Source organism: Procambarus clarkii, chromosome 15 (genome assembly GCF_040958095.1).
Source record: "Procambarus clarkii isolate CNS0578487 chromosome 15, FALCON_Pclarkii_2.0, whole genome shotgun sequence".
Lineage (NCBI taxonomy): Eukaryota > Metazoa > Arthropoda > Malacostraca > Decapoda > Cambaridae > Procambarus > Procambarus clarkii.
In genome coordinates this window covers 46,298,738-46,323,287 of record NC_091164.1, presented here as the reverse complement: position 1 = coordinate 46,323,287, position 24,550 = coordinate 46,298,738, and the positions used below count along the sequence as shown (strand labels likewise).

At 46.0% G+C, this 24,550-nt stretch overlaps 1 protein-coding gene across 1 annotated transcript in view; it reads right to left on the bottom strand.

The window, feature by feature from the left end:
- LOC138365089 (uncharacterized) overlaps positions 1–22,574 on the bottom strand; it is a 206,773-nt gene extending 184,199 nt beyond the window's left edge. Inside the window, exon 1 of the mRNA XM_069325199.1 lies at positions 22,456–22,574. Coding sequence (XP_069181300.1) covers positions 22,456–22,554 — 99 coding nt within the window. The 5' untranslated portion in view covers positions 22,555–22,574. The remainder of the gene's footprint in view (positions 1–22,455) is intronic.
- Between the last annotated feature and the right edge of the window lie 1,976 nt (positions 22,575–24,550).

Sequence of the window (24,550 nt, the reverse complement as noted above, 5' to 3'; positions counted from 1 at the left end):
GCCTGGTGTAGTAACCTGGTGTAGTGGCCTGGTGTAGTGGCCTGGTATAGTAGCCTGGTGTAGTGGCCTGGTGTAGTAGCGTGGTGTTGTAGCCTGGTGTAGTATCCTGGTGTAGTATCCTGGTGTAGTGGCCTGGTGTAGTGGCCTGGTGTAGTAACCTGGTGTAGTATCCTGGTGTAGTAGTATGGTGTAATAGCCTGGTGTAGTGGCCTGATGTAGTGGCCTGGTGTAGTAACCTGGTGTAGTATCCTGGTGTAGTAGTATGGTGTTGTAGCCTGGTGTAGTATCCTGGTGTAGTGGCCTGGTGTAGTAGCATGGTGTAGTATCCTGGTGTAGTGGTCTGGTATAGTAGCCTGGTGTAGTATCCTGGTGTAGTGGCCTGGTGTAGTAGCCTGGTGTAGTGGCCTGGTGTAGTAGCCTGGTGTAGTATCCTGGTGTAGTATCCTGGTGTAGTTTCCTGGTGTAGTAACCTGGTGTAGTATTCTGGTGTAGTAGCCTGGTGTAGTATCCTGGTGTAGTATCCTGGTGTAGTGGCCTGGTGTAGTAGCCTGGTGTAGTAGCCTGGTGTAGTGGCCTAATGTAGTAGCCTTGTGTAGTATCCTGGTGTAGTAGCCTGGTGTAGTGGCCTGGAGTAGTATCCTGGTGTAGTAGCCTGGTGTTGTAGCCTGGTGTAGTATCCTGGTGTAGTGGCCTGGTGTAGTAGCCTGGTGTAGTAGCCTGGTGTAGTGGCCTGGTGTTGTAGTCTGGTGTAGTGGCCTGGTGTTGTAGCCTGGTGTAGTATCCTGGTGTAGTGGCCTGGTGTAGTATCCTGGTGTAGTGGCCTGGTGTAGTGGCCTGGTGTAGTGGCCTGGTAAAGTATCCTGGTGTAGGATCCTGGTGTAGTGGCCTGGTGTAGTGGCCTGGTGTAGTAACCTGGTGTAGTATCCTGGTGTAGTAGCCTGGTGTAGTGGCCTGGTATAGTGGCCTGGTATAGTGGCCTGGTGTAGTAGCCTGGTTTAGTGGCCTGGTGTAGTGGCCTGGTTTAGTGGCCTGGTGTAGTAGCCTGGTGTAGTGGCCTTGTGTAGTATCCTGGTGTAGTATCCTGGTGTAGTGGCGTGGTGTAGTATCCTGGTGTAGTGGCCTGGTGTAGTGGCGTGGTGTAGTATCCTGGTGTAGTGGCCTGGTGTAGTATCCTGGTGTAGTAGCCTAGTGTAGTTGCATGGTGTAGTGGCCTGGTGTAGTATCCTGGTGTAGTATCCTGGTGTAGTGGCCTTGTGTAGTATCCTGGTGTAGTATCCTGGTGTAGTATCCTGGTGTAGTATCCTGGTGTAGTAGCCTGGTGTAGTAGCCTGGTGTAGTGGCCTGGTGTTGTAGCCTGGTGTAGTATCCTGGTGTAGTAGCCTGGTGTAGTTGCCTGGTGTAGTAGCCTGGTGTAGTGGCCTGGTGTAGTGGCCTGGTGTAGTAGCCTGGTGTAGTAGCCGGGTGTAGTGGCCTGGTGTAGTGGCCTGGTGTAGTAGCCTGGTGTAGTATCCTGGTGTAGTAGCCTGGTGTAGTGGCCTGGAGTAGTATCCTGGTATAGTAGCCTGGTGTTGTAGCCTGGTGTAGTATCCTGGTGTAGTGGCCTGGTGTAGTAGCCTGGTGTAGTATCCTGGTGTAGTAGCCTGGTGTAGTGGCCTGGAGTAGTATCCTAGTGTAGTAGCCTGGTGTTGTAGCCTGGTGTAGTATCCTGGTGTAGTGGCCTGGTGTAGTAGCCTGGTGTAGTGGCCTGGTGTTGTAGCCTGGTGTAGTGGCCTGGTGTTGTAGCCTGGTGTAGTGGCCTGGTGTAGTATCCTGGTGTAGTGGCCTGGTGTAGTGGCCTGGTGTAGTGGCCTGGTAAAGTATCCTGGTGTAGGATCCTGGTGTAATGGCCTGGTGTAGCGGCCTGGTGTAGTGGCCTGGTGTAGTATCCTGGTGTAGTATCCTGGTGTAGTAGCCTAGTGTAGTGGCCTGGTATAGTGGCCTGGTGTAGTAGCCTGGTGTAGTAGCCTGGTTTAGTGGCCTGGTGTAGTGGCCTGGTGTAGTGGCCTGGTGTAGTAGCCTGGTGTAGTATCCTGGTGTAGTGGCCTTGTGTAGTATCCTGGTGTAGTATCCTGGTGTAGTATCCTGGTGTAGTATCCTGGTGTAGTGGCCTGGTGTAGTGGCGTGGTGTAGTATCCTGGTGTAGTATCCTGGTGTAGTGGCCTGGTGTAGTATCCTGGTGTAGTAGCCTAGTGTAGTTGCATGGTGTAGTGGCCTGGTGAAGTGGCCTTGTGTAGTATCCTGGTGTAGTATCCTGGTGTAGTGGCGTGGTGTAGTATCCTGGTGTAGTATCCTGGTGTAGTGGCCTGGTGTAGTATCCTGGTGTAGTAGCCTAGTGTAGTTGCATGGTGTAGTGGCCTGGTGTAGTATCCTGGTGTAGTATCCTGGTGTAGTGGCCTTGTGTAGTATCCTGGTGTAGTACCCTGGTGTAGTATCCTGGTGTAGAATCCTGGTGTAGTAGCCTGGTGTAGTAGCCTGGTGTAGTTGCATGGTGTAGTGGCCTGGTGTAGTGGCCTGGTGTAGTATCCTGGTGTAGTGGCCTGGTGTAGTAGCACGGTGTAGTGGCCTGGTGTTGTGGGCTGGTGTAGTAGCCTGGTGTAGTGGCCTGGTGTAATAGCCTGGTGTAGTGGCCAGGTGTAGTATCCTGGTGTAGTGGCCTGGTGTAGTATCCTGGTGTAGTGGCCTGGTGTAGTGGCCTGGTGTAGTATCCTGGTGTAGTGGCCTGGTGTAGTGGCCTGGTGTAGTATCCTGGTGTAGTGGCCTGGTGTAGTGGCCTGGTGTAGTATCCTGGTGTAGTGGCCTGGTGTAGTAGCCTGGTGTAGTAGCATGGTGTAGTGGCCTGGTGTAGTATCCTGGTGTAGTAGCCTGGTGTAGTGGCCTGGTGTAGTATCCTGGTGTATTGGCCTGGTGTAGTGGCCTGGTGTAGTATCCTGGTGTAGTGGCCTGGTGTAGTGGCCTGGTGTAGTATCCTGGTGTAGTATCCTGGTGTAGTAGCCTGGTGTAGTGGCCTGGTGTAGTAGCCTGGTGTAGTATCCTGGTGTAGTATCCTGGTGTAGTGGCGTGGTGTGGTATCCTGGTGTAGTATTCTGGTGTAGTAGCCTGGTGTAGTATCCTGGTGTAGTGGCCTGGTGTAGTATCCTGGTGTAGTGGCCTGTTGTAGTAGCCTGGTGTAGTAGCCCGGTGTAGTGACCTGGTGTAGTAGCCTGGTGTAGTAGCCTGGTGTAGTAGCGTGGTGTAGTAGCCTGGTGTAGTATCCTGGTGTAGTGGCCTGGTGTTGTAGCCTGGTGTAGTATCCTGGTGTAGTGGCCTGGTGTAGTATCCTGGTGTAGTGGCCTGGTGTAGTAGCGTGGTGTAGTAGCCTGGTGTAGTATCCTGGTGTAGTGGCCTGGTGTTGTAGCCTGGTGTAGTATCCTGGTGTAGTGGCCTAGTGTAGTGGCCTAGTGTAGTAGCCTGGTGTAGTAGCCTGGTGTAGTATCCTGGTGTAGTATCCTGGTGTAGTAGCCTGGTGTAGTGGCCTGGTGTTGTAGCCTGGTGTAGTATCCTGGTGTAGTAGCCTGGTGTAGTGGCCTGGTGTAGTGGCCTGGTGTAGTAGCCTGGTGTAGTGGCCTGGTGTAGTAGCCTGGTGTAGTTGCCTGGTGTAGTAGCCTGGTGTAGTGGCCTGGTGTAGTGGCCTGGTGTAGTAGCCTGGTGTAGTGGCTTGGTGTAGTAGCCTGGTGTAGTGGCCTGGTGTAGTAGCCTGGTGTAGTGGCCTGGTGTAGTGGCCTGGTGTAGTAGCCTGGTTTAGTGGCCTGGTGTAGTAGCCTGGTGTAGTGGCCTGGTGTAGTGGCCTGGTGTAGTAGCCTGGTGTAGTAGCCTGGTGTAGTAGCCTGGTGTTGTGGCCTGGTGTTGTAGCCTGGTGTAGTATCCTGGTGTTGTAGCCTGGTGTAGTATCCTGGTGTAGTAGCCTGGTGTAGTGGCCTGGTGTAGTGGCCTGGTGTAGTGGCCTGGTGTTGTAGCCTGGTGTAGTATCCTGGTGTAGTAGCCTGGTGTAGTGGCCTGGAGTAGTGGCCTGGTGTAGTTGCCTGGTGTTGTAGCCTGGTGTAGTATCCTGGTGTAGTAGCCCGGTGTTGTTGCTGGTGGTGGTGGTGTTGCTGGTGGTGGTGTTGTTGCTGGTGGTGGTGTTGTTGCTGGTGGTGGTGATGCTGGTGGTGGTGGTGTTGCTGGTGGTGGTGATGCTGGTGGTGGTGGTGATGCTGGTGGTGGTGATGCTGGTGGTGGTGGTGATGCTGGTGGTGGTGGTGTTGCTAGTAGTGGTGTTGTTGCTGGTGGTGGTGTTGCTGGTGGTGGTGGTGTTGCTGGTGGTGGTGATGCTGGTGGTGATGCTGGTGGTGGTGGTGTTGCTGGTGGTGGTGGCGGTATTGCTAGTAGTGGTGTTGTTGCTGGTGGTGGTGTTGCTGGTGGTGGTGGTGATGCTGGTGGTGGTGTTGCTGGTGGTGGTGGTGTTGCTAGTAGTGGTGGTGTTGCTAGTAGTGGTGGTGTTGCTGGTGGTGGTGGTGATGCTGGTGGTGGTGGTGTTGCTGGTGGTGGTGGTGTTGCTAGTAGTGGTGTTGTTGCTGGTGGTGGTGTTGCTGGTGGTGGTGGTGATGCTGGTGGTGGTGATGCTGGTGGTGGTGGTGATGCTGGTGGTGGTGGTGATGCTGGTGGTGGTGGTGTTGCTAGTAGTGGTGTTGTTGCTGGTGGTGATGTTGCTGGTGGTGGTGGTGTTGCTGGTGGTGGTGATACTGGTGGTGGTGGTGTTGCTGGTGGTGGTGATGCTGGTGGTGGTGGTGATGCTGGTGGTGGTGGTGGTAGTGGAGCTGGTATTGTTAATGATGTTGCTGGTGGTGGTGGTGTTGCTGGTGGTGGTGTTGCTGGTGGTGGTGATGCTGGTGGTGGTGATGCTGGTGGTGGTGTTGCTGGTGGTGGTGTTGTTGCTGGTGGTGGTGGTGTTGCTGGTAGTGGTGATGCTGGTGGTGGTGGTGTTGCTGGTGGTGGTGATGCTGGTGGTGGTGTTGTTGCTGGTGGTGGTGGTGTTGCTGGTAGTGGTGATGCTGGTGGTGGTGGTGTTGCTGGTGGTGGTGATGCTGGTGGTGGTGGTGTTGCTGGTGGTGGTGATGCTGGTGGTGGTGGTGATGGTGGTGGTGGTAGTGGAGCTGGTATTGTTAATGATGTTGGTGGTGATGGTGTTGCTAGAGGTTATGGTGGTGAAGGTGGTGGTGGTGGTGTTTCTGGTGGTGGTGTTGCTGGTGTTTATGGTGTTGGTGGTGGTGTTACTGTTGGTGGTGTTGCTGGTGGTGGTGTTCGGGGGTAGCGGCGGTGGAGTTGGGGGTTGCGAGGGAAGAGTGAGGGTTCACGGGGGAGGGGACGGACGCGTGTCGTCGTGCTCCGTGAAAACACTGGAATAAACCGGTCATTTTTTAGGATAACAACCATGGATTACGGACCATAGTGATCACTAAGTGCATAGTGACCCATAGGAAAGTTGAATACAGAAATTAACAATGGAACTTTGAGTTAAATGCAGAATAAACGTGGTCGTACGTGGTGAGCCAGTGCCACCAGGCTCATGTGTTCAGGCATATAGGCGGTAGATATCAAATATAGCGAGCAGTGATACGTTGAATAGTGAAGTGGAACGTGTAACACAACATATAATTTAGTGGATAGTGTCAGAGAATTGTGCATAGAAAAAGTATAAATGTAAAGTTGTGGCAGGAGGAATCACACTAGGCTGTTTACACCACAGCCACGAGGCTTACTCAGAGAAGGGGACGCCCCTCAGTAACAGTATACTCCCTCAGTGATAATATACAGGCAATATTTATTGTAATACGGAAAAGTGGATTTAGAAACTAGTAATAGAGAAAGTGAAGAACATTGCAAGCCGGAAGAAGGCCGAAAATCCCTTAGGGTATTACAGGCAAATAATCAGTGTATAAATCAAGTAACTGGCAACCGGTGGCATCCTGCCCCCGACCTGGGACAAACAACGGTCAACTAGACGGTCCCAAGAGGACCATATTTCTCCACAAGGCGATAAGTACCCCCACACAAACTTGAACAAATAAACATATGTAATATTATAAATATACTGTATACATATTATATATACATACATATAATATTATAAATATGTGCATATAATATTATAACATCACAAACCCAACATGGAGGCGTGTGGAGGCTGCCTTAAGTCACTTCAGTAGAGTGATGTAGGCATTGTATGTAACATTTGTAACATAAGATTTCACCTGAGTTGTACAGGATTACCTACACAATATGCAAACCGGGAAGGTAACTACTGGATCTGTCAAAGTGACAGACAGATGTGCGAAAACATTACCAAACTAATGAATAACATTCTTGAAGTACACGGGCTACAATTCACTCAAAAACTACCAGAAATATATGCAGAGTATATAAAGACAGCAACGAACTCTGAGCACAACCCAGGGACTGAGAATTTAGAGAGTCAAAGTATCAATGTAGAAGGACATGGTGTCGAGGTACACAAGAATGAAGGCAATATTGTAGAGCAAACTGGTGATATGAATAAGGAGAGGAAAAATGAGACGAATGAGAAAACAAATGAGAAAGACGAAAGCAACACGGAGAAAGATAAGGGCAATACCGAGAATGAATGCTGAAACGAGAAAGTTGGAACAAAAAACACAGAGGTAGCCAAGTCGTGCACGGGTACAAACAAGAATACAATCACATGAGAATATTTGCAGTTATTATGCAAAAGGACAGTGCAGATATGGTCCCAGAGGGAATGGCAGATGTCGTTTTGATACAGAGTGTAGATATTTTCACCCTAAGCTATGCAAACTCTCAGTTAATGAGAGGAAATGCTACGATCTTCATTGCCCTGATTTCCACGTCAAAGGTACACAGCACTATGTAAGGGAGGAAGTCCAATATAATAGCCCTGAATTTTTTTTAGAGGCAGGCAGAAACGTGGCAGGAGTACGGATGGAGAGGGGGAAATGCCCAAGACTGGACTACGGTTCGTCATCAAGCCCACACATACTACACCCCCCAACTACACAGAGACTACCACACTCCCCAATATCACTTCCAAAACTGGACAAACCATTGCCACAACAATACACCCTGGGTCAGGGTAGAGAGGAGGGAGAACTACCAAAACCTTCCAGAAGTGACAGACAATATGGACAATCATTCATATTTGCAAACATTCAAGGTTTAAACCCTATGTAAAGAAATAAAGTTAAGTTCATAAATGGCCTCCTATTAGAGTCAAACTCAATATTTGACGCATTCACGGAAACTCATACAAAAGATTACATGGATGGTGAAAACTTGATTCCAAATTATAATTTATATAGATGTGATAGAAAAACTAGGTCAAATGGAGGAGTAGGTCTGAATATTAAAGAGGACCTGGACTGCACAGAACTACTAAACTCAACTTATGAGGTGGTAGAGGTACTTGGAATTAAGGTAGAGAAACTAAACCTAATTATTATTCTAATATGTAAACCGCCAGATACAACGGTTGAGGATATCACAGAGCAGATGCACAAAATAAAGAACATACTTGATAACCTAGCAAACCCAGCTCCAGATATTATCTTCCTTGGAGACTTTAATTTACTGAGTCTAAGATGGAGAATGGCAAACACAAATATCATAGCAGGGAACGACCCTGGAAATAACCAACCACAGGTCAGAGAAATTTTGAGATTCTGTGACAAATTCTTGCTCAATCAACAGATTACAGAACCAACTAGGAACGAAAACACACTAGACTTGCTATTCACAAACAATGATGAACTAATCAGAAACATTACAATCTCAGATACTTCATACTCAGACCATAAGCTCATTGAAATGCGAACTAGCATAAATAACGGTAGTAGGTCTAAGAGACCCAATAAGCAAAAAGGAATATTCAATCAATTCAATTTCAACAATAAGAGGATCGACTGGGAAAAAATAAATGTAGACCTTGCAACCATTCAATGGGGAGACGGTCTTAAACGACAAAACTCCCACACAGGGAATAGCTCAACTGACAGCTGAAGCTTACAAGGTCTGCTTGAAGCACGTGCCTGTGAGGAGGGTCAGAAAGAGGACCACTCTAGGAGGAGAACGCAGACGACTGTACAGGAGAAGGAAAAAAAATAACGGAACTGCTTCGGCAGACACAACTATCACAAGCAAGGAAAATAAGCCTAAGCAGGGAGATCGAAGAAATAGAACAAACGTTGAAGCGATCATATGAGTCTGAGGAAATGGAATTGGAACAGAAAGCTATTCAAGAGATAAAGAAAAATACAAAATATTTTTTCACATACGCAAAATCAAAATAAAAAAACTCGACCAGTATTGGACCGTTAATTAGAAATTAAGGTACGTACACAGAGGACAACAAAGAGATTAGTGAAATTCTAAGAAGCCAGTATGAGGCCATGTTTAGCACACCAATAAACAACATGAAAGTTGATGACCCAGACAGCTTCTTTATGAATGACATTCAAGCTGCAGATAATATTACGGATATTAACACAAACTCGGAAGACTTTGAAAGAGAAATTGACAATATGCCTAAGCACTCAGCTCCTGGGCCTGACTCATGGAATTCAATATTCATAAAGAAATGTAAAGTACCAATAGCGCAAGCACTCAGCGTAATATGGAGAAACAGCCTAGATACAGGGGAGATAACAGCAGCACTTAAATCTGCAGATATAGCTCCGTTGCACAAGGGAGGGAGTAAAGCCTTGGGAAAAAATTATAGGCCAGTTGCACTAACATCATACATAATAAAAGTGTTTGAAAGAGTGATTAGGAATCAAATTTCTAGTTTTATGGAAAACAATGAGTTGCACAACCCAGGACAACATGGATTTAGAGCGGGAAGATCCTGTATGTCACAGTTACTCAACCACTATGACAAAATCACAGAAGCTCTAGAAGAAAAGCAAAATGCAGATGTTGTATACATAGACTTTGCAAAGGCTTTCGACAAATGTGACCATGGGGTGATAGCACACAAAATGAGGTCAATGGGAATAACTGGAAAAGTAGGACACTGGATACTCAATTTCCTGTCGAACAGAACACAAAGAGTAACAGTCAATCAAATAAAATCGAGTCCAAACGCAGTTAAAAGCTCTGTACCTCAAGGTACAGTCCTTGCACCACTGCTGTTCCTTATTCTCATATCAGATATAGACAAAAATACACATCACAGATTCGTGTCATCCTTCACAGATGACACAAAAATCAGCATGAAAATTATCTCTGCTGAAGACATTGAAAAATTACAAGCAGATGTCAACAAAGTTTTCGATTGGGCAGCAGAAAATAACATGATGTTTAACAGTGATAAATTTCAGGTACTCAGGTACGGCAAAAATGAGGATCTGAAACATAATACAGGGTACAAAACACAATCAAATCTTCCCATAGTAGAAAAACAGCATGTCAAGGATTTGGGAATAATGATGTCCGACGATCTAACGTTTAGGGAGCATAACCAAGCAAATTTTGCGTCAGTCAGAAAAATGATCGGATGGATTACGAGAACTTTCACATACAGGGATCCCATCACAATGGTTGTACTCATCAAGTCACTTATGTTGTCCCGTCTCGAGTACTGCTCAGTACTCACTTCCCCCTTCAGAGCAGGAGATATTGCTGAAATAGAAGGAATACAGAGAATATATTCGGCACGCATAGACGAAATAAAACACTAAAATTATTGGGATCGTCTCAAAGCTCTCCAAATGTACTCTCTAGAAAGGAGACGAGAGAGATACCAAATAATATACACATGGAAAATACTGGAGGGACAGGTCCCAAATCTACACAGTAAAATAACAATGTAGTACAGTGAACGATATGGAAGAAAATGCAGAATGGTCCTGGGGACCATTCAGGCATGTTTGCATTTGTATTCCTCACGTGTGCCCCAAAGAATGAGGTGATTTGATAAAATGCTATGCCCGAGATTACCATCCGAGTGCCGGCGGGGAAGTGGTTCAAATAGCTTTGGCTATCACTTCCTTATTGTCCGGTCGTGATGGTCAAGTGGATTAAGGCGTCCTGTACATACCAGTTGCGTTGCTTCTGGCAGTATGGGTTCGAGTCACTTCTGGGGTGTGAGTTTTCAGTTATATATATATATATATATATATATATATATATATATATATATATATATATATATATATATATATATATATATATATATATATATATATGTCGTACCTAATAGCCAGAACGCACTTCTCAGCCTACTATGCAAGGCCCGATTTGCCTAATAAGCCAAGTTTTCTTGAATAAATATATTTCTTCTAAATTTTTTCTTATGAAATGATAAAGCTACCCATTTCATTATGTATGAGGTCAATGTTCTGTTATTGGAGTTAAAATTAACGTAGATATATGACCGAACCTAACCAACCCTACCTAACCTAACCTAACCTATCTCTATCGGTTAGGTTAGGTTAGGTAGCAGAAAAAGTTAGGTTAGGTTAGGTAGTCGAAAAAACATTAATTCATGAAAACTTGGCTTATTAGGCAAATTGGGCCATGCATAGTTGGCTGAGAAGTGCGTTCTGGCTATATATATATATATATATATATATATATATATATATATATATATATATATATATATATATATATATATATATATATATATATATATATATATATATATATATATATATATATATTATTAAATATGACCGAAAAAGTAAGATTAATAATTCTAACACGAATTTTCTCAATCTTTCGTACATTACGCTTCACTGTTGGAGGTAAATCAAAAATCACTTCTCCAAAATTCATTTTTATTTCTAGTCTGACGCGACACGGGCGCGTTTCGTAAAACTTATTACATTTTCAAAGACTTCACAAATACACAACTGATTAGAACTTACGTATCTCTGATTTTATATCTACATTTGAGTGAGGTGGGAGGGGTGATGTGGCATTAACACAAGACAGAACAAGAGGGGATATTAATAGGGTATTAAAAGTATCAACACAAGACAGAACAGAAACAATGGGTATTGAATAGAAGTGTTTGTAGAAAGCCTATTGGTCCATATTTCTTGATGCTTCTATATTGGAGCGGAGTCTTGAGGTGGGTAGAATATAGTTGTGCAATAATTGGCTGTTGATTGCTGGTGTTGACTTCTTGATGTGTAGTGCCTCGCAAACGTCAAGCCGCCTGCTATCGCTGTATCTATCGATGATTTCTGTGTTGTTTACTAGGATTTCTCTGGCGATGGTTTGGTTATGGGAAGAGATTATATGTTCCTTAATGGAGCCCTGTTGCTTATGCATCGTTAAACGCCTAGAAAGAGATGTTGTTGTCTTGCCTATATACTGGGTTTTTTGGAGCTTACAGTCCCCAAGTGGGCATTTGAAGGCATAGACGACGTTAGTCTCTTTTAAAGCGTTCTGTTTTGTGTCTGGAGAGTTTCTCATGAGTAGGCTGGCCGTTTTTCTGGTTTTATAGTAAATCGTCAGTTGTATCCTCTGATTTTTGTCTGTAGGGATAACGTTTCTATTAACAATATCTTTCAGGACCCTTTCCTCCGTTTTATGAGCTGTGGAAAAGAAGTTCCTGTAAAATAGTCTAATAGGGGGTATAGGTGTTGTGTTAGTTGTCTCTTCAGAGGTTGCATGGCTTTTCACTTTCCTTCTTATGATGTCTTCGATGAAACCATTGGAGAAGCCGTTATTGACTAGGACCTGCCTTACCCTACAGAGTTCTTCGTCGACTTGCTTCCATTCTGAGCTGTGGCTGAGAGCACGGTCGACGTATGCGTTAACAACACTCCTCTTGTACCTGTCAGGGCAGTCGCTGTTGGCATTTAGGCACATTCCTATGTTTGTTTCCTTAGTGTAGACTGCAGTGTGGAAACCTCCGCCCTTTTCCATGACTGTTACATCTAGAAAAGGCAGCTTCCCATCCTTTTCCGTCTCGTAAGTGAAACGCAGCACGGAACTCTGCTCAAATGCCTCCTTCAGCTCCTGCAGATGTCTGACATCAGGTACCTGTGTAAAAATGTCGTCAACATACCTGCAGTATATGGCCGGTTTCAAGTTCATGTCGACTAAGACTTTTTGCTCGATGGTACCCATGTAGAAGTTTGCAAACAGGACACCTAGGGGAGAACCCATGGCGACGCCATCTACTTGCTTATACATGTGCCCATCCGGGCTCAAGAAGGGTGCCTCTTTAGTACAAGCTTGGAGTAGTTTCCTCAGAATACTTTCTGGCATGTCAAGAGGAGTACAGGCTGGATCACGATACAATCTGTCGGCTATCATTCCGATTGTCTCGTCCACAGGTACGTTGGTAAACAGCGATTCTACGTCCAACGAGGCTCTTATCCCTGTGGCCAGTGTGCCCCGCAGTAAGTCCACAAATTCCTTTGGAGACTTCAGGCTGAAGGCGCAAGGAACATAAGGAGTCAGCAGGCCGTTGAGTCGCTTCGCCAGTCTGTACGTGGGTGTGGGTATCTGGCTAATGATTGGCCGAAGTGGGTTTCCAGGCTTGTGCGTCTTGACATTTCCATACGCATATCCAGGTTTATATTCCCCAATGATCTTTGGCAGGTGGAGTCCAGATTTCTTGGCGTTCACAGTTTCGATCAGTTTGTTGACCTTTGCTTTTAATTCGGCTGTAGTGTTCTTCGTTACCCTTTGGAATTTAGTAATATGAACTTATTGTATGTATGTACCTTACCTAAATAAAATTGTATTGTATTGTATTGTAGTTTGGTCAGAGAGTATGATGTTCATTTTCGCCAGATATTCGTCTTTTTTAAGAATGACATATATTGGCGACTTGTCACCTCTCCTGACAACTATCTCCTTGTTCTCACGAAGGCTTTTAGCTGCCGCTTTAAGCTCGGGGGACAGTATGGTGCTTCTGTAGTTGCCTCGATTCTTTCCTCCTTCTGCAATAAGTTCTGCTTGTAAGGTATCTTTGGTACCGGACTCCACCTGCCAAAGATCATTGGGGAATATAAACCTGGATATGCGTATGGAAATGTCAAGACGCACAAGCCTGGAAACCCACTTCGGCCAATCATTAGCCAGATACCCACACCCACGTACAGACTGGCGAAGCGACTCAACGGCCTGCTGACTCCTTATGTTCCTTGCGCCTTCAGCCTGAAGTCTCCAAAGGAATTTGTGGACTTACTGCGGGGCACACGGGCCACAGGGATAAGAGCCTCGTTGGACGTAGAATCGCTGTTTACCAACGTACCTGTGGACGAGACAATCGGAATGATAGCCGACAGAGTGTATCGTGATCCAGCCTGTACTCCTCTTGACATGCCAGAAAGTATTCTGAGGAAACTACTCCAAGCTTGTACTAAAGAGGCACCCTTCTTGAGCCCGGATGGGCACATGTATAAGCAAGTAGATGGGGTCGCCATGGGTTCTCCCCTAGGTGTCCTGTTTGCAAACTTCTACATGGGTACCATCGAGCAAAAAGTCTTAGTCGACATGAACTTGAAACCGGCCATATACTGCAGGTATGTTGACGACATTTTTACACAGGTACCTGATGTCAGACATCTGCAGGAGCTGGAGGAGGCATTTGAGCAGAGTTCCGTGCTGCGTTTCACTTACGAGACGGAAAAGGATGGGAAGCTGCCTTTTCTAGATGTAACAGTCATGGAAAAGGGCGGAGGTTTCCACACCGCAGTCTACACTAAGGAAACAAACATAGGAATGTGCCTAAATGCCAACAGCGACTGCCCTGACAGGTACAAGAGGAGTGTTGTTAACGCATACGTCGACCGTACTCTCAGTCACAGCTCAGAATGGAAGCAAGTCGACGAAGAACTCTGTAGGGTAAGGCAGGTCCTAGTCAATAACGGCTTCTCCAATGGTTTCATCGAAGACATCATAAGAAGGAAAGTGAAAAGCCATGCAACCTCTGAAGAGACAACTAACACAACACCTATACCCCCTATTAGACTATTTTACAGGAACTTCTTTTCCACAGCTCATAAAACGGAGGAAAGGGTCCTGAAAGATATTGTTAATAGAAACGTTATCCCTACAGACAAAAATCAGAGGATACAACTGACGATTTACTATAAAACCAGAAAAACGGCCAGCCTACTCATGAGAAACTCTCCAGACACAAAACAGAACGCTTTAAAAGAGACTAACGTCGTCTATGCCTTCAAATGCCCACTTGGGGACTGTAAGCTCCAAAAAACCCAGTATATAGGCAAGACAACAACATCTCTTTCTAGGCGTTTAACGATGCATAAGCAACAGGGCTCCATTAAGGAACATATAATCTCTTCCCATAACCAAACCATCGCCAGAGAAATCCTAGTAAACAACACAGAAATCATCGATAGATACAGCGATAGCAGGCGGCTTGACGTTTGCGAGGCACTACACATCAAGAAATCAACACCAGCAATCAACAGCCAATTATTGCACAACTATATTCTACCCACCTCAAGACTCCGCTCCAATATAGAAGCATCAAGAAATATGGACCAATAGGCTTTCTACAAACACTTCTATTCAATACCCATTGTTTCTGTTCTGTCTTGTGTTGATACTTTTAATACCCTATTAATATCCCCTCTTGTTCTGTCTTGTGTTAATGCCACATCACCCCTCCCACCTCACTAATATGTAGATATAAAATCAGAGATACGTAAGTTCTAATCAGTTGTGTATTTGTGAAGTCTTTGAAAATGTAATAAGTTTTACGAAACGCGCCCGTGTCGAGTCAGACTAGAAATAAAAATGAATTTTGGAGAAGTGATTTTTTATTTACCTCCAACAGTGAAGCGTAATGTACGAAAGATTGAGAAAATTCGTGTTAGAATTATTAATCTTACTTTTTCGGTCATATTTAATAATATATGTCTACAGGAAAGACTGCTACCAAAATATACTAATATATATATATATATATATATATATATATATATTTATATATATATATATATATATATATATGTATATATATATATATATATATATATATATATATATATATATATATATATATATATATATATATATATATATATATATATATATATATATATATATATATATGTCGTACCTAGTAGCCAGAACGCACTTCTCAGCCTACTATGCATGGGCCGATTAGGTAAGGTAGCCGAAAAAGTTAGGTTAGGTTAGGTTAGGTAGGTTAGGTAGTCGAAAAACAATTAATTCATGAAAACTTGGCTTCTTCATATATGTATGTATGTATATATATATATATATATATATATATATATATATATATATATATATATATATATATATATATATATATATATATATATATATATATATATATATATATATATATATATATATATATATATATATATATATGTGTGTGTATATCACGAAAATAAACACGTGATTAAGAATGTGACAATGTCAGACCACGAAGGAAAAATGAAACAGGAAATTTCCTTAAGTACTTTCGTATATTAAATACATCTTCAGAAGGTCACCTTCTGAAGATGTATTTAATATACGAAAGTACTTAAGGAAATTTCCTGTTTCATTTTTCCTTCGTGGTCTGACATTGTCATATATATATATATATATATATATATGTATATATATATATATATATATATATATATATATATATATATATATATATATATATATATATATATATATATATATATATATATATATATATATATATCGACCCTATCAACTAGGTTTCCTTGTCCTCCATGGCTGTGAAGGAGCAGCACGAGCCTATATCAAGCACCTCCCAGAAAATAAGGCATTAATTAAATCAGACATTAAAAATGCTTTCAACCAGGTAAAAAGGGATGTGGTACTGGAAGCAGTTCGAACAAGCTTTCTTTGTCTACTTCCCTTCGTCTCAGCAGGATACAGTAGGGAATCGATGCTGTTGTTTGGGGAACATGAAGTTGTTTCTGCAGAAGGTATCCAGCAGGGAGACCCGCTTGCCCCTTTTCTTTTTTGCATGGCTGTTAAAGAGGTCACAAGCAGGTTGACCAGCGAACTCAACATCTGGTTCCTGGACGATGGCACCCTGGCAGGGACACAGGAGTCCCTGCTAGAAGATCTACAGCTGGTGAAATCTAAGGGAGAGGAGTTAGGACTTACCCTAAACCCATCAAAGTGTGAAATCATCTCATCTAGCCAACCAACAATAGATGCAGTGCGAATCATATTGCCAGGAGCCCAAGTGATCGCTCCCACCGACAGTGTGCTGTTAGGAGCACCTCTGGGCTCGAGCGCCATTAAGGTAGTCCTCGAAGAAAAGCTGAACGACCTGAGGAGGATGGAGGGAAGAATAGGGGCTTTGGACGCCCACGATGCTTTGTACCTTCTCACAAGGTGCCTGGCTTTGCCCAGACTGACCTATTTCCTAAGGTGTGCTCCCTCCTTCGACAGTCCAAAATTAACAGAATATGACTCACTCCTAAGGTCAATAACCGTGAAAGTGTTAAACCTCTCCCTGCAAAATGACCAATGGGACCAAGCAACGCTCCCAGTTAGACTCGGTGGAATAGGTATTCGCAAGGCGACACAGTTAGCATTGCCGGCATTCTTATCCTCGACCAGTACTACAGGTGAATTAGTTAAGGAAATACTACCGGAATACCTAAGAGACTCCATTGGGATTCATGATCCCAAATTCGCGGAAGGAGCCGGCCAGTGGGACACACTTGTCAACTCTCATCCTCGACCGACTTTTCCAAATGACTGCAAACAGTCTAAATGGGATAGCCCCATAGAGGAAAACATCGCCACATCATTAATGGAGGCAGCTTCCAGGAAGGACAAAGCGCGTCTTCTAGCTGTGCAAGTGCTCCATGCCGGGGACTTCCTGTTGGCAGTCCCTAATTCCGCCTTGGGGACCCGCCTGGACCATCGGACCCTAAGTATTGGTGTTGCTCTGCGCCTTGCCGCCCCTATCTCCACCGAGCACCGGTGTATTTGCGGCCATGCACGGGCAGACCAATACGGCAGCCATGGTCTCATCTGTCGTAAGACACAGGGAAAGATTGCCAGACATGAAGCAGTCAATGACATCATCAAGAGAAGTTTGGCTACGGCTGGGTGCCAAACACAAAGGGCACAAAGGGAACCTCAGTTGTGCAGGCCTGACTACAGCCAAAAACGCCCAGATGGAGTCACCCTGCAGCTGTGGAGGGAAGGTAAACAGGTCGTATGGGACAACACATGTGCATCTACATTGGCTGATACCTACCTACGTTACAGCACAGCTGAGGGAGGTGGGGCGGTCACCTTCAGGGAGACCCAGAAAACTAACAAGTACAGGGACCTAGAACGTTGTTACAGGTTCGTGCCGATAGGCTCTGAGACTCTGGGCGCCTGGGGTAAATGTACACTTAAGTTCCTGAAGGAGGTGGGCGAGGAACTCGTTGGGAAAACTAAAGACCCAAGAGTGGCCAATTTCATGTTCCAGCGCCTGAGTGTCGCTGTTCAGAGGGGAAATGCGTGCTGTATCTTGGGTATACAGCACGCATATTATCACCCTACTATGCAAGGCCCGATTTGCCTAATAAGCCAAGTTTTCCTGAATTATTATATTTTCTCTAATTTTTTTCTTATGAAATGACTAATCTACCCATTTCATTATGTATGAGGTCAATTTTTTTTTATTGGAGTTAAAATTAACGTAGATATATGACCGAACCTAACCAACCCTACCTAACCTAACCTAACCTATCTCTATAGGTTAGATTAGGTTAGGTAGCCGAAAAAGTTAGGTTAGGTTAGGTTAGGTAGGTTAGGTAGTCGAAAAACAATTATTTCATGAAAACTTGGCTTATTAGGCAAATCGGGCCTTGCATAGTAGGCTGAGAAGTGCGTTCTGGCTACTAGGTACTTCACTAGATGGTGAAGCCTTTCATAATGAATGCTATCGAAGCCTGCTGCCGTAGAACCGCAAAGGGCTAGGGCAGACTGAAGCTCAGAGAGAGAGAAGGGATCATTATAGGGAAGGCAAAGATAAGTACAGAAATTTAAAGGTTGAGATTCAAGAATAGGCTTACGAAAAAGGAAGGATTGGAGAAGATGAGAATCAGAACTAACAGATGAAAAATGGGAACCCAGTTCGGTCGCGACTTGCAATGGGTCCGCCACAAGAGCACCATGGAGGCGAAGGACCGGTGAGACATCAGGAACGAACTTACCCGCAATCTTGCGGATACGCTTCCAGACCAGTGGAAGAGGAGTTTCAGACGTAACGGAGGAGACATAAGACTCCCAGCAAGCACGTTTAGCAGTACAGATGGTCCTACGGGCCACCACACTCGCCTTCCGAAACAAAAGAAAAGACTCAACTGTCTGCCGGCGGCGATGTCTCTTCCAGGCTGCATGCTTACAGTGGACAGCCCGAGCACAGTCCACATTCCACCAGGGAACGCACTTCCGCGTTCCCCGAGAGGAAGAGTGAGGAATAGAGTGGAGGGCAGCATCAAAGATAGTGTCATAAATAAAAAGGAGGGCGTGAGGGAGAGGCAGAACGGAGAGGTCAGAAATAGTAGGCCGGAGAGTAAAGAGGCGCCAGTCAGCCTCGGCAAACCGCCACCTAGGGAAGGAGAGAGGAGGGTGAAAAGAGAAAAAGTAACAAGGATAGGAAAATGGTCACTGCCATGGAGGTCATCAAGGACCCGCCACCAGAAATCTAAGGAAAGGGATGACGAGCACAGAGAAAGAGAGCGAGTCCGAGAGTCCAAATGAGTGGGCTCACCAGAATTAAAAAGGGACAGGGAAGAAGAGAGGATGAAAGGTTCAAGGAGGCGACCCCCAGGTGTTTGTCAGCACATCGCCCCAAAGGGCATGATGGCAATTGAAATCACCCAGCAGGAGCACAGGCTCCGGCAAGGAGTCTAGGAGGTGTTTAAGATCGGGAAGAGAAAGTGGGACAGTATGGGGGAGATAAATGGAACAAACCGTGTACCATCTACGCACAAAGACACGGGCAGCAGAACAGTGAAGAGGCGAGGAAAAAAATAAGGGGACAAAGGGAACATCGGAGCGAATCAAGAGAGCAGAAGAATTATGAACCCCAGCTGTTGCGGGGGGGGGGGGGGGAGAAAAGATTAGCCACGGAAGCGACCAGGACGAGCACCAAGCATCGAACCCTGGAGACAGACACAAAGGGACGAAAACTGTGAAATGAGAAGTTGGAGGTCAAGGAAATTGGCGTAAAATCCACGGATGTTCCATTGAAGAATAGACATCGGCAAAGAGAGAGAGGAGAGCAACAGAGAGCAAAGAAGAAACAAAGGTGAATAAGGAACACAGCACGCTAAAAAAGCACAGGGGTCAGGATCACGGTCAGCGAAGTCAGGGTTAGGGGGCATGGGTAAACTGAGTAAAGAAGGAGGGAAAGAAGCAGGAGGACAGACCAGAGGTGGACGAGCAGGGTCTGGAGGAGGAGAAGGAAGGGGGAGGTGGGGCAGAAAGAGGGGATCGCACCTCAGCAAGAGCAGTAACCGAAATGGAACCGGGGGCTAAAGAAACCCCCACAGTAGGAACAGGGGGCTCCACCACTGAAGCGGGAGGGGAAGGAACGATAGAATCAGAGATAGGGAGTGAAGAAGAATGCGAAGCCTTCTTACCGAATAGGGAGGAGGAAGGAGAGGAGCCAGGTTTCCGCTTCTGACTCAAAGAGACAGGTGTCCCAACAGCAATGTACTGGGCAACAGACTCCAGCATCTCGATAGGAGAAGAAGAAGAGCGAGAGCGAACAACACGACCACTAGGAGAGCGATGGACTTCGACCCGCACAGTCAGGCGGCGTGGAGAGCCAAGAGACGGAGGAGGAGGACGGGAAGGAGGACCAGAGGGAGAGGAGAAAGAAGACACATGAGACGTGACAGACTGGGTAGAAAGAAGGGGAGCCCTAGACAGAGAACCAGGAGGGGACTTCCTCCGGGACAGAATGGAGGGAAACAGGGGAGGTGGTGGTGGGCGTGTCTGGGTCTAAGGCTTGGAAACGGTTGCGAGACTGAGGAAGGTGGGAAGGACGTGGAGAGGAAGAGCGCATCACGCGAGCATAGGAGACGCCAGCGAAAGAGGGGAGATGATGAACCTGGCGCCGAGCCTCAGGAAAAGACAAACGGTCCCGGTGCTTCAAATTGAGGACAGCCGCCTCAAGTTTATAATGAATACACGTACGGGAGAAGGTAGGGTGGGCCACACCACAATTGATGCAGCGGGCCTGGGGAGAAGTGCACTCCAACTTAGAGTGACCCTCGCCTCCGCACAAGGGACAGAGAGTGACAGGACTAGAGCATTTGAGGGCACCATGCCCAAACCTCCAACACTTACTGCAGAGCCGAGGAGATGGAATATACTCCTGAACGGAGCATCTGGCACCAGCAAGAATGACGGCAGGCGGAAGGGTCCTACCATCAAAGGTAACCTTTACAACCCGAAGGGGCAGACGGCGATGACCACGAGGGGGATGAGTAAAAGTATCCACCTGGAGGATAGAATGACCCTGGGCCTCGAGGATATGCTTGATATCCTTGTGGCAGTCCTTGAGATTCCGAACACCTGGCGCATCATGGTGCGGGAGGAGAACAGTGCCAAACCGGGCATTCAACCAAGCGTTCTTCGAGACCCGAACAGGGGTTTCGCCAAGGCAGGATAAGGCAGCCAAGCGAGAGACCGCATCCTGAGAAGGAGTAGCAATGACAAGGGTACCAAGACGGGTGGGGTTGAAGGTGACAGAGTCATCTACGGAAGACAAGATGCCTATGAAGGGAAAAATCGTCAGGAGGAGTTGAATCCAAAGGAAGGAGGTCAAAGTACTGAGTCCACGTAGCAGGATCAAACAAAGCATGAAACGAATTATTATGGGAAGGGAGCATACGGGAACGGCCGTGGCGGGGGCGGCGATGAGAACCTTTAGAGAGAGATGGGTCAAAAGGTGCAGTAGTCACAAGAAGATATGGAGCCGTGCAAGGGGACAAGACGGTCACCACAGCAGGTTTGGGGCTCGACCCAACCACAGAGGAGGGAGGGGAGCAGGGAGGAAGAGTCCGGTCTGGGCCTAAACTGGGTCCTGTAGTGAGGGCTACACATCCCGGTCTTCAAGGACAGGCCGACTCAGGGGCCTGGTCGCCCACGACATGAGCCTGGGTAAGAGAAGTAAAGTCGTCATCCATGCAGCAAACCAGTATCGAAAGAATGGGACCTGGAATCAAGGGATACCACCTACCAGGGCAGCCAGGGAGGTAGAGCGCGGGCCAGTGCAGGAAGGGTGCGTTGTCCCCAGCAGTGCTCCCCCTTTTCAACAGGGGGAGTCCTACTACTTCGTTCATTTTCCCACACTGGTGCTAAGACCCCAGTCCCCCTATCGCCCCAGCCTGGACACCCAACCATCCACTCAGGGCGGCCTCTCACAAGCGACCCCTCCAGCAGGTGGTCCGATGGCTCACAAGGACCCTACATGGTACCCTTCAGCACGTACACCACCCAAAGAGGGGGCAGGAGAGGAGGCACAGGCAACCCACACCGGTCCCAGGGAGGTGTACGTGAGCCCCTCACCACGTCAAGGAGGCACCACGGAGGGGTGTCTACTTAGTATACACTGCATAATGAAACCTGCCGTTCCTTTCAGTGACTACTATATCTAAGAAGGGCAGCTTACCCCAACTCTCCATCTCATAAATTAAGTTTAAAACTGAGCTTTGTTCGAAAGTTTCCTTCAACTGCAACAGTCGTTCGGTATCCTGGACTTGTACAAATATGTCGTCGCCTTACATGCAGTACATGGCGAGTTTTAAATCTAACCCAACCAGAACTCTCTGCTCAATAGTACCCATGTAAAAGTTCACGAACAAGACACTCAGCGGGGAGCCCATGGCAACGCCGTCCACTTCCTTATACATGTGTACGTCAGGACTTAAGAAGGGTGCCTCTTTCGTGCAAGCTTCAAGCAGTTTTCTTAGTATGTTCTCGGGTATGTCCAGCGGAGTGCTAGTCGAATCTCGATTCTTCACACTTTTACACCCTACTCTTCACTCCCTTTACGCCATACTCTTCACCTATTTGTATTTGCTTGTAGCTGACCTCCCTAATAATACAAATCCAATGTGCCCAATACTGTCCCATCATTTAAGAATGAACCATGTAGGTTCGAAACGTTGTGTAAATTTATAATAAGTGTAGTACATTCTACAGTAAATTATCTCTTTTTTCTTCACCTTGAACAAATTCACCTCAAAGGGTAGGCAGACGATATTTAATGAAACCAGGTTACTTATAACTTCTCAGCAAAATAATGAATTTTATTTTTTTGGCTTAACATATGAAATTTTTAGCAGGTAATATACACTGATCAGTATAGGACAACTAAGAGTAACTTACAAAATTTTCTCGAGGGTAGAAATGGTTGACCAGAAGTTGGAAGACATCGTCCAGGTGATCTGGCGTCAGCATTACATACTCCAGCTCAGTGAGACTCATCCTGATTAACGGCACCGCACAGACCTGTGTGTGTGAGAGAGTTCTAGCATTGCAATAATACTGTATGAGGTGTCTGCGTATCCATGAACAGAAGATATTGAAAATAAAGTTAGAAAAGTTTTACTGGAAAGTATTGGAAAGAGTTGTTTATATGATTACATAGATGATGGTTGGTCTATGTAATCATATCAACAACTCTCTATGTAATCATATCAGCAACTTTTTGTAATCATATCAACAACTCTATGTAATCATATCAACAACAAGCATGTTTGTAAATATACTTAGGGGTGATACAAGAGATGATATGTTGCTTTATTACCTGTAAATTAGTATGCAGAAGATGGGTTATGTAACCATTTAGGAATTACAAGCATAATATTAAAACAGTGTTGACTGGACCCCAAACACTTTTTGTAAAGCTGGTGAAGTTTCTGGAAGCGTCTCATAAAGTATATCTCTAGAACAGCAACGTAACTGAGCCAAAGTTGTTCTTGTTTTAGATTTAGCTACTCAGAACAAAAAGTTACAAGTAGCACGGGCTATGGTGAGCCCATAAGTGGAGGCTCTTTGGGGTCATTATCTGTATCAATAACTGATACTGGAGATCTGGGGAGTGATGGGGGTCTTCATGGTGGATTTCAGCCACGGAAGGCTGGCTGTAACAGTTATGGAGCTGGTGGGTTAGTGTAGACCTCTAGGTCTTCTATTTTCTTTAGCTGAGGCGAGCTGTCGTTGGAGTCTGGTGAGGTAGCCTCTATGAGGGGGTCTTGTATCGAGTTAGTGTCGTATTTGTGCTGCGGCAGTGGAGCTCCTTCTAAGATTTCCTCGTCTGAGTCCATAACATCCGTAGCTGGTGATTTCGTCTTTCGTCTTGTAGCCTTAGGTAGTCTCAGGGGTCATGGATTAGTGGTAGAAGCTATTTCAGGAGCGTTGGTGGCGCTGTTAGTATTTGTAGACAGCACGTCTGCTGAGATGGTGATGGTAGGAGGGTTTGGAGCTGGAGAGGGAAGTACCTCTGTTTGTGCCGCCCGGGTCTTGGGTGGTTCTGGAGTGTGTGTTGAGATCGATCGCATGGTCGTCCTGGTGGTAGTCTCGGGAGTGGTAGTGGTGGCAGTGAAACTTGCATCCGGGGCGATGATGTGGTCCAGGCCGTTGGCTAGGAACAGCACGTTTAGTTCCATGACGAATGGTTGATTGTCTGGCCTGGGAAGCCTCTCCGCTAGTCGAATAAGACCCGGGATAATGCCTGCACGTGATGCAAGGGACAGTGTGGGTGCTGGTTGGTCCTTAGATCCCCAGTGTGGAGGCCGGGTGATCTGTTGGGAGGAGCCACTGTCTTGTAGGGCTGGTACGGTTGTAGTCTGCATCTGGCTTATAGAAGCGAGGCTCGGCAACAGGTCAGGTCCAAGGTCTAAAATCGCGGTGATTTGCCTCTGGGTGGTCGACAGTGTTGTGGTCTTCTCTTTAATTTTCTTTAGTTCCTCCTTCCTTTTTGTGCATAGGTAGGAGGTGGCGGCGTGCTGTTCTCCACAGTTCGCGCATTTCTTGGTGGTGGCGTTACAGTCCTTGTAGTTGTGAGTGTCAGACCATGAGCTGCATATATCCGTTTGTTCCAGGCGCTTGTTGGAGAAGTAAGTGTTCATAGATGAAGCACTTGTAGTATTGTCTCACGCTGAAGACCTTATTCAAGGCAATCTGGTTTGGGGAGGAAGTGATTCCAAAGCCCTTGAACTCGTTCTTCACTGCTTCCTGGGCCAGTTCTTCTGTATTGATGGTCATCTTCATCGTGGGTCGAGTGGCGTCGTTAGTCTTGAATAGTAGAGCGGTCGACAATTTCAAAACAGTTTTCTTCGTTCACTTGCCACACTATGGTGTCGGGCACTTCACCCACTAGCCAGCGATTAAGCCTGTTTACAAATATCGTTTTCCCGGCAGTGATTTGTCTGGGAGGAATCGGTGAGAGGTTCGCCTCCAGTAGTGGGACCCGGCGATC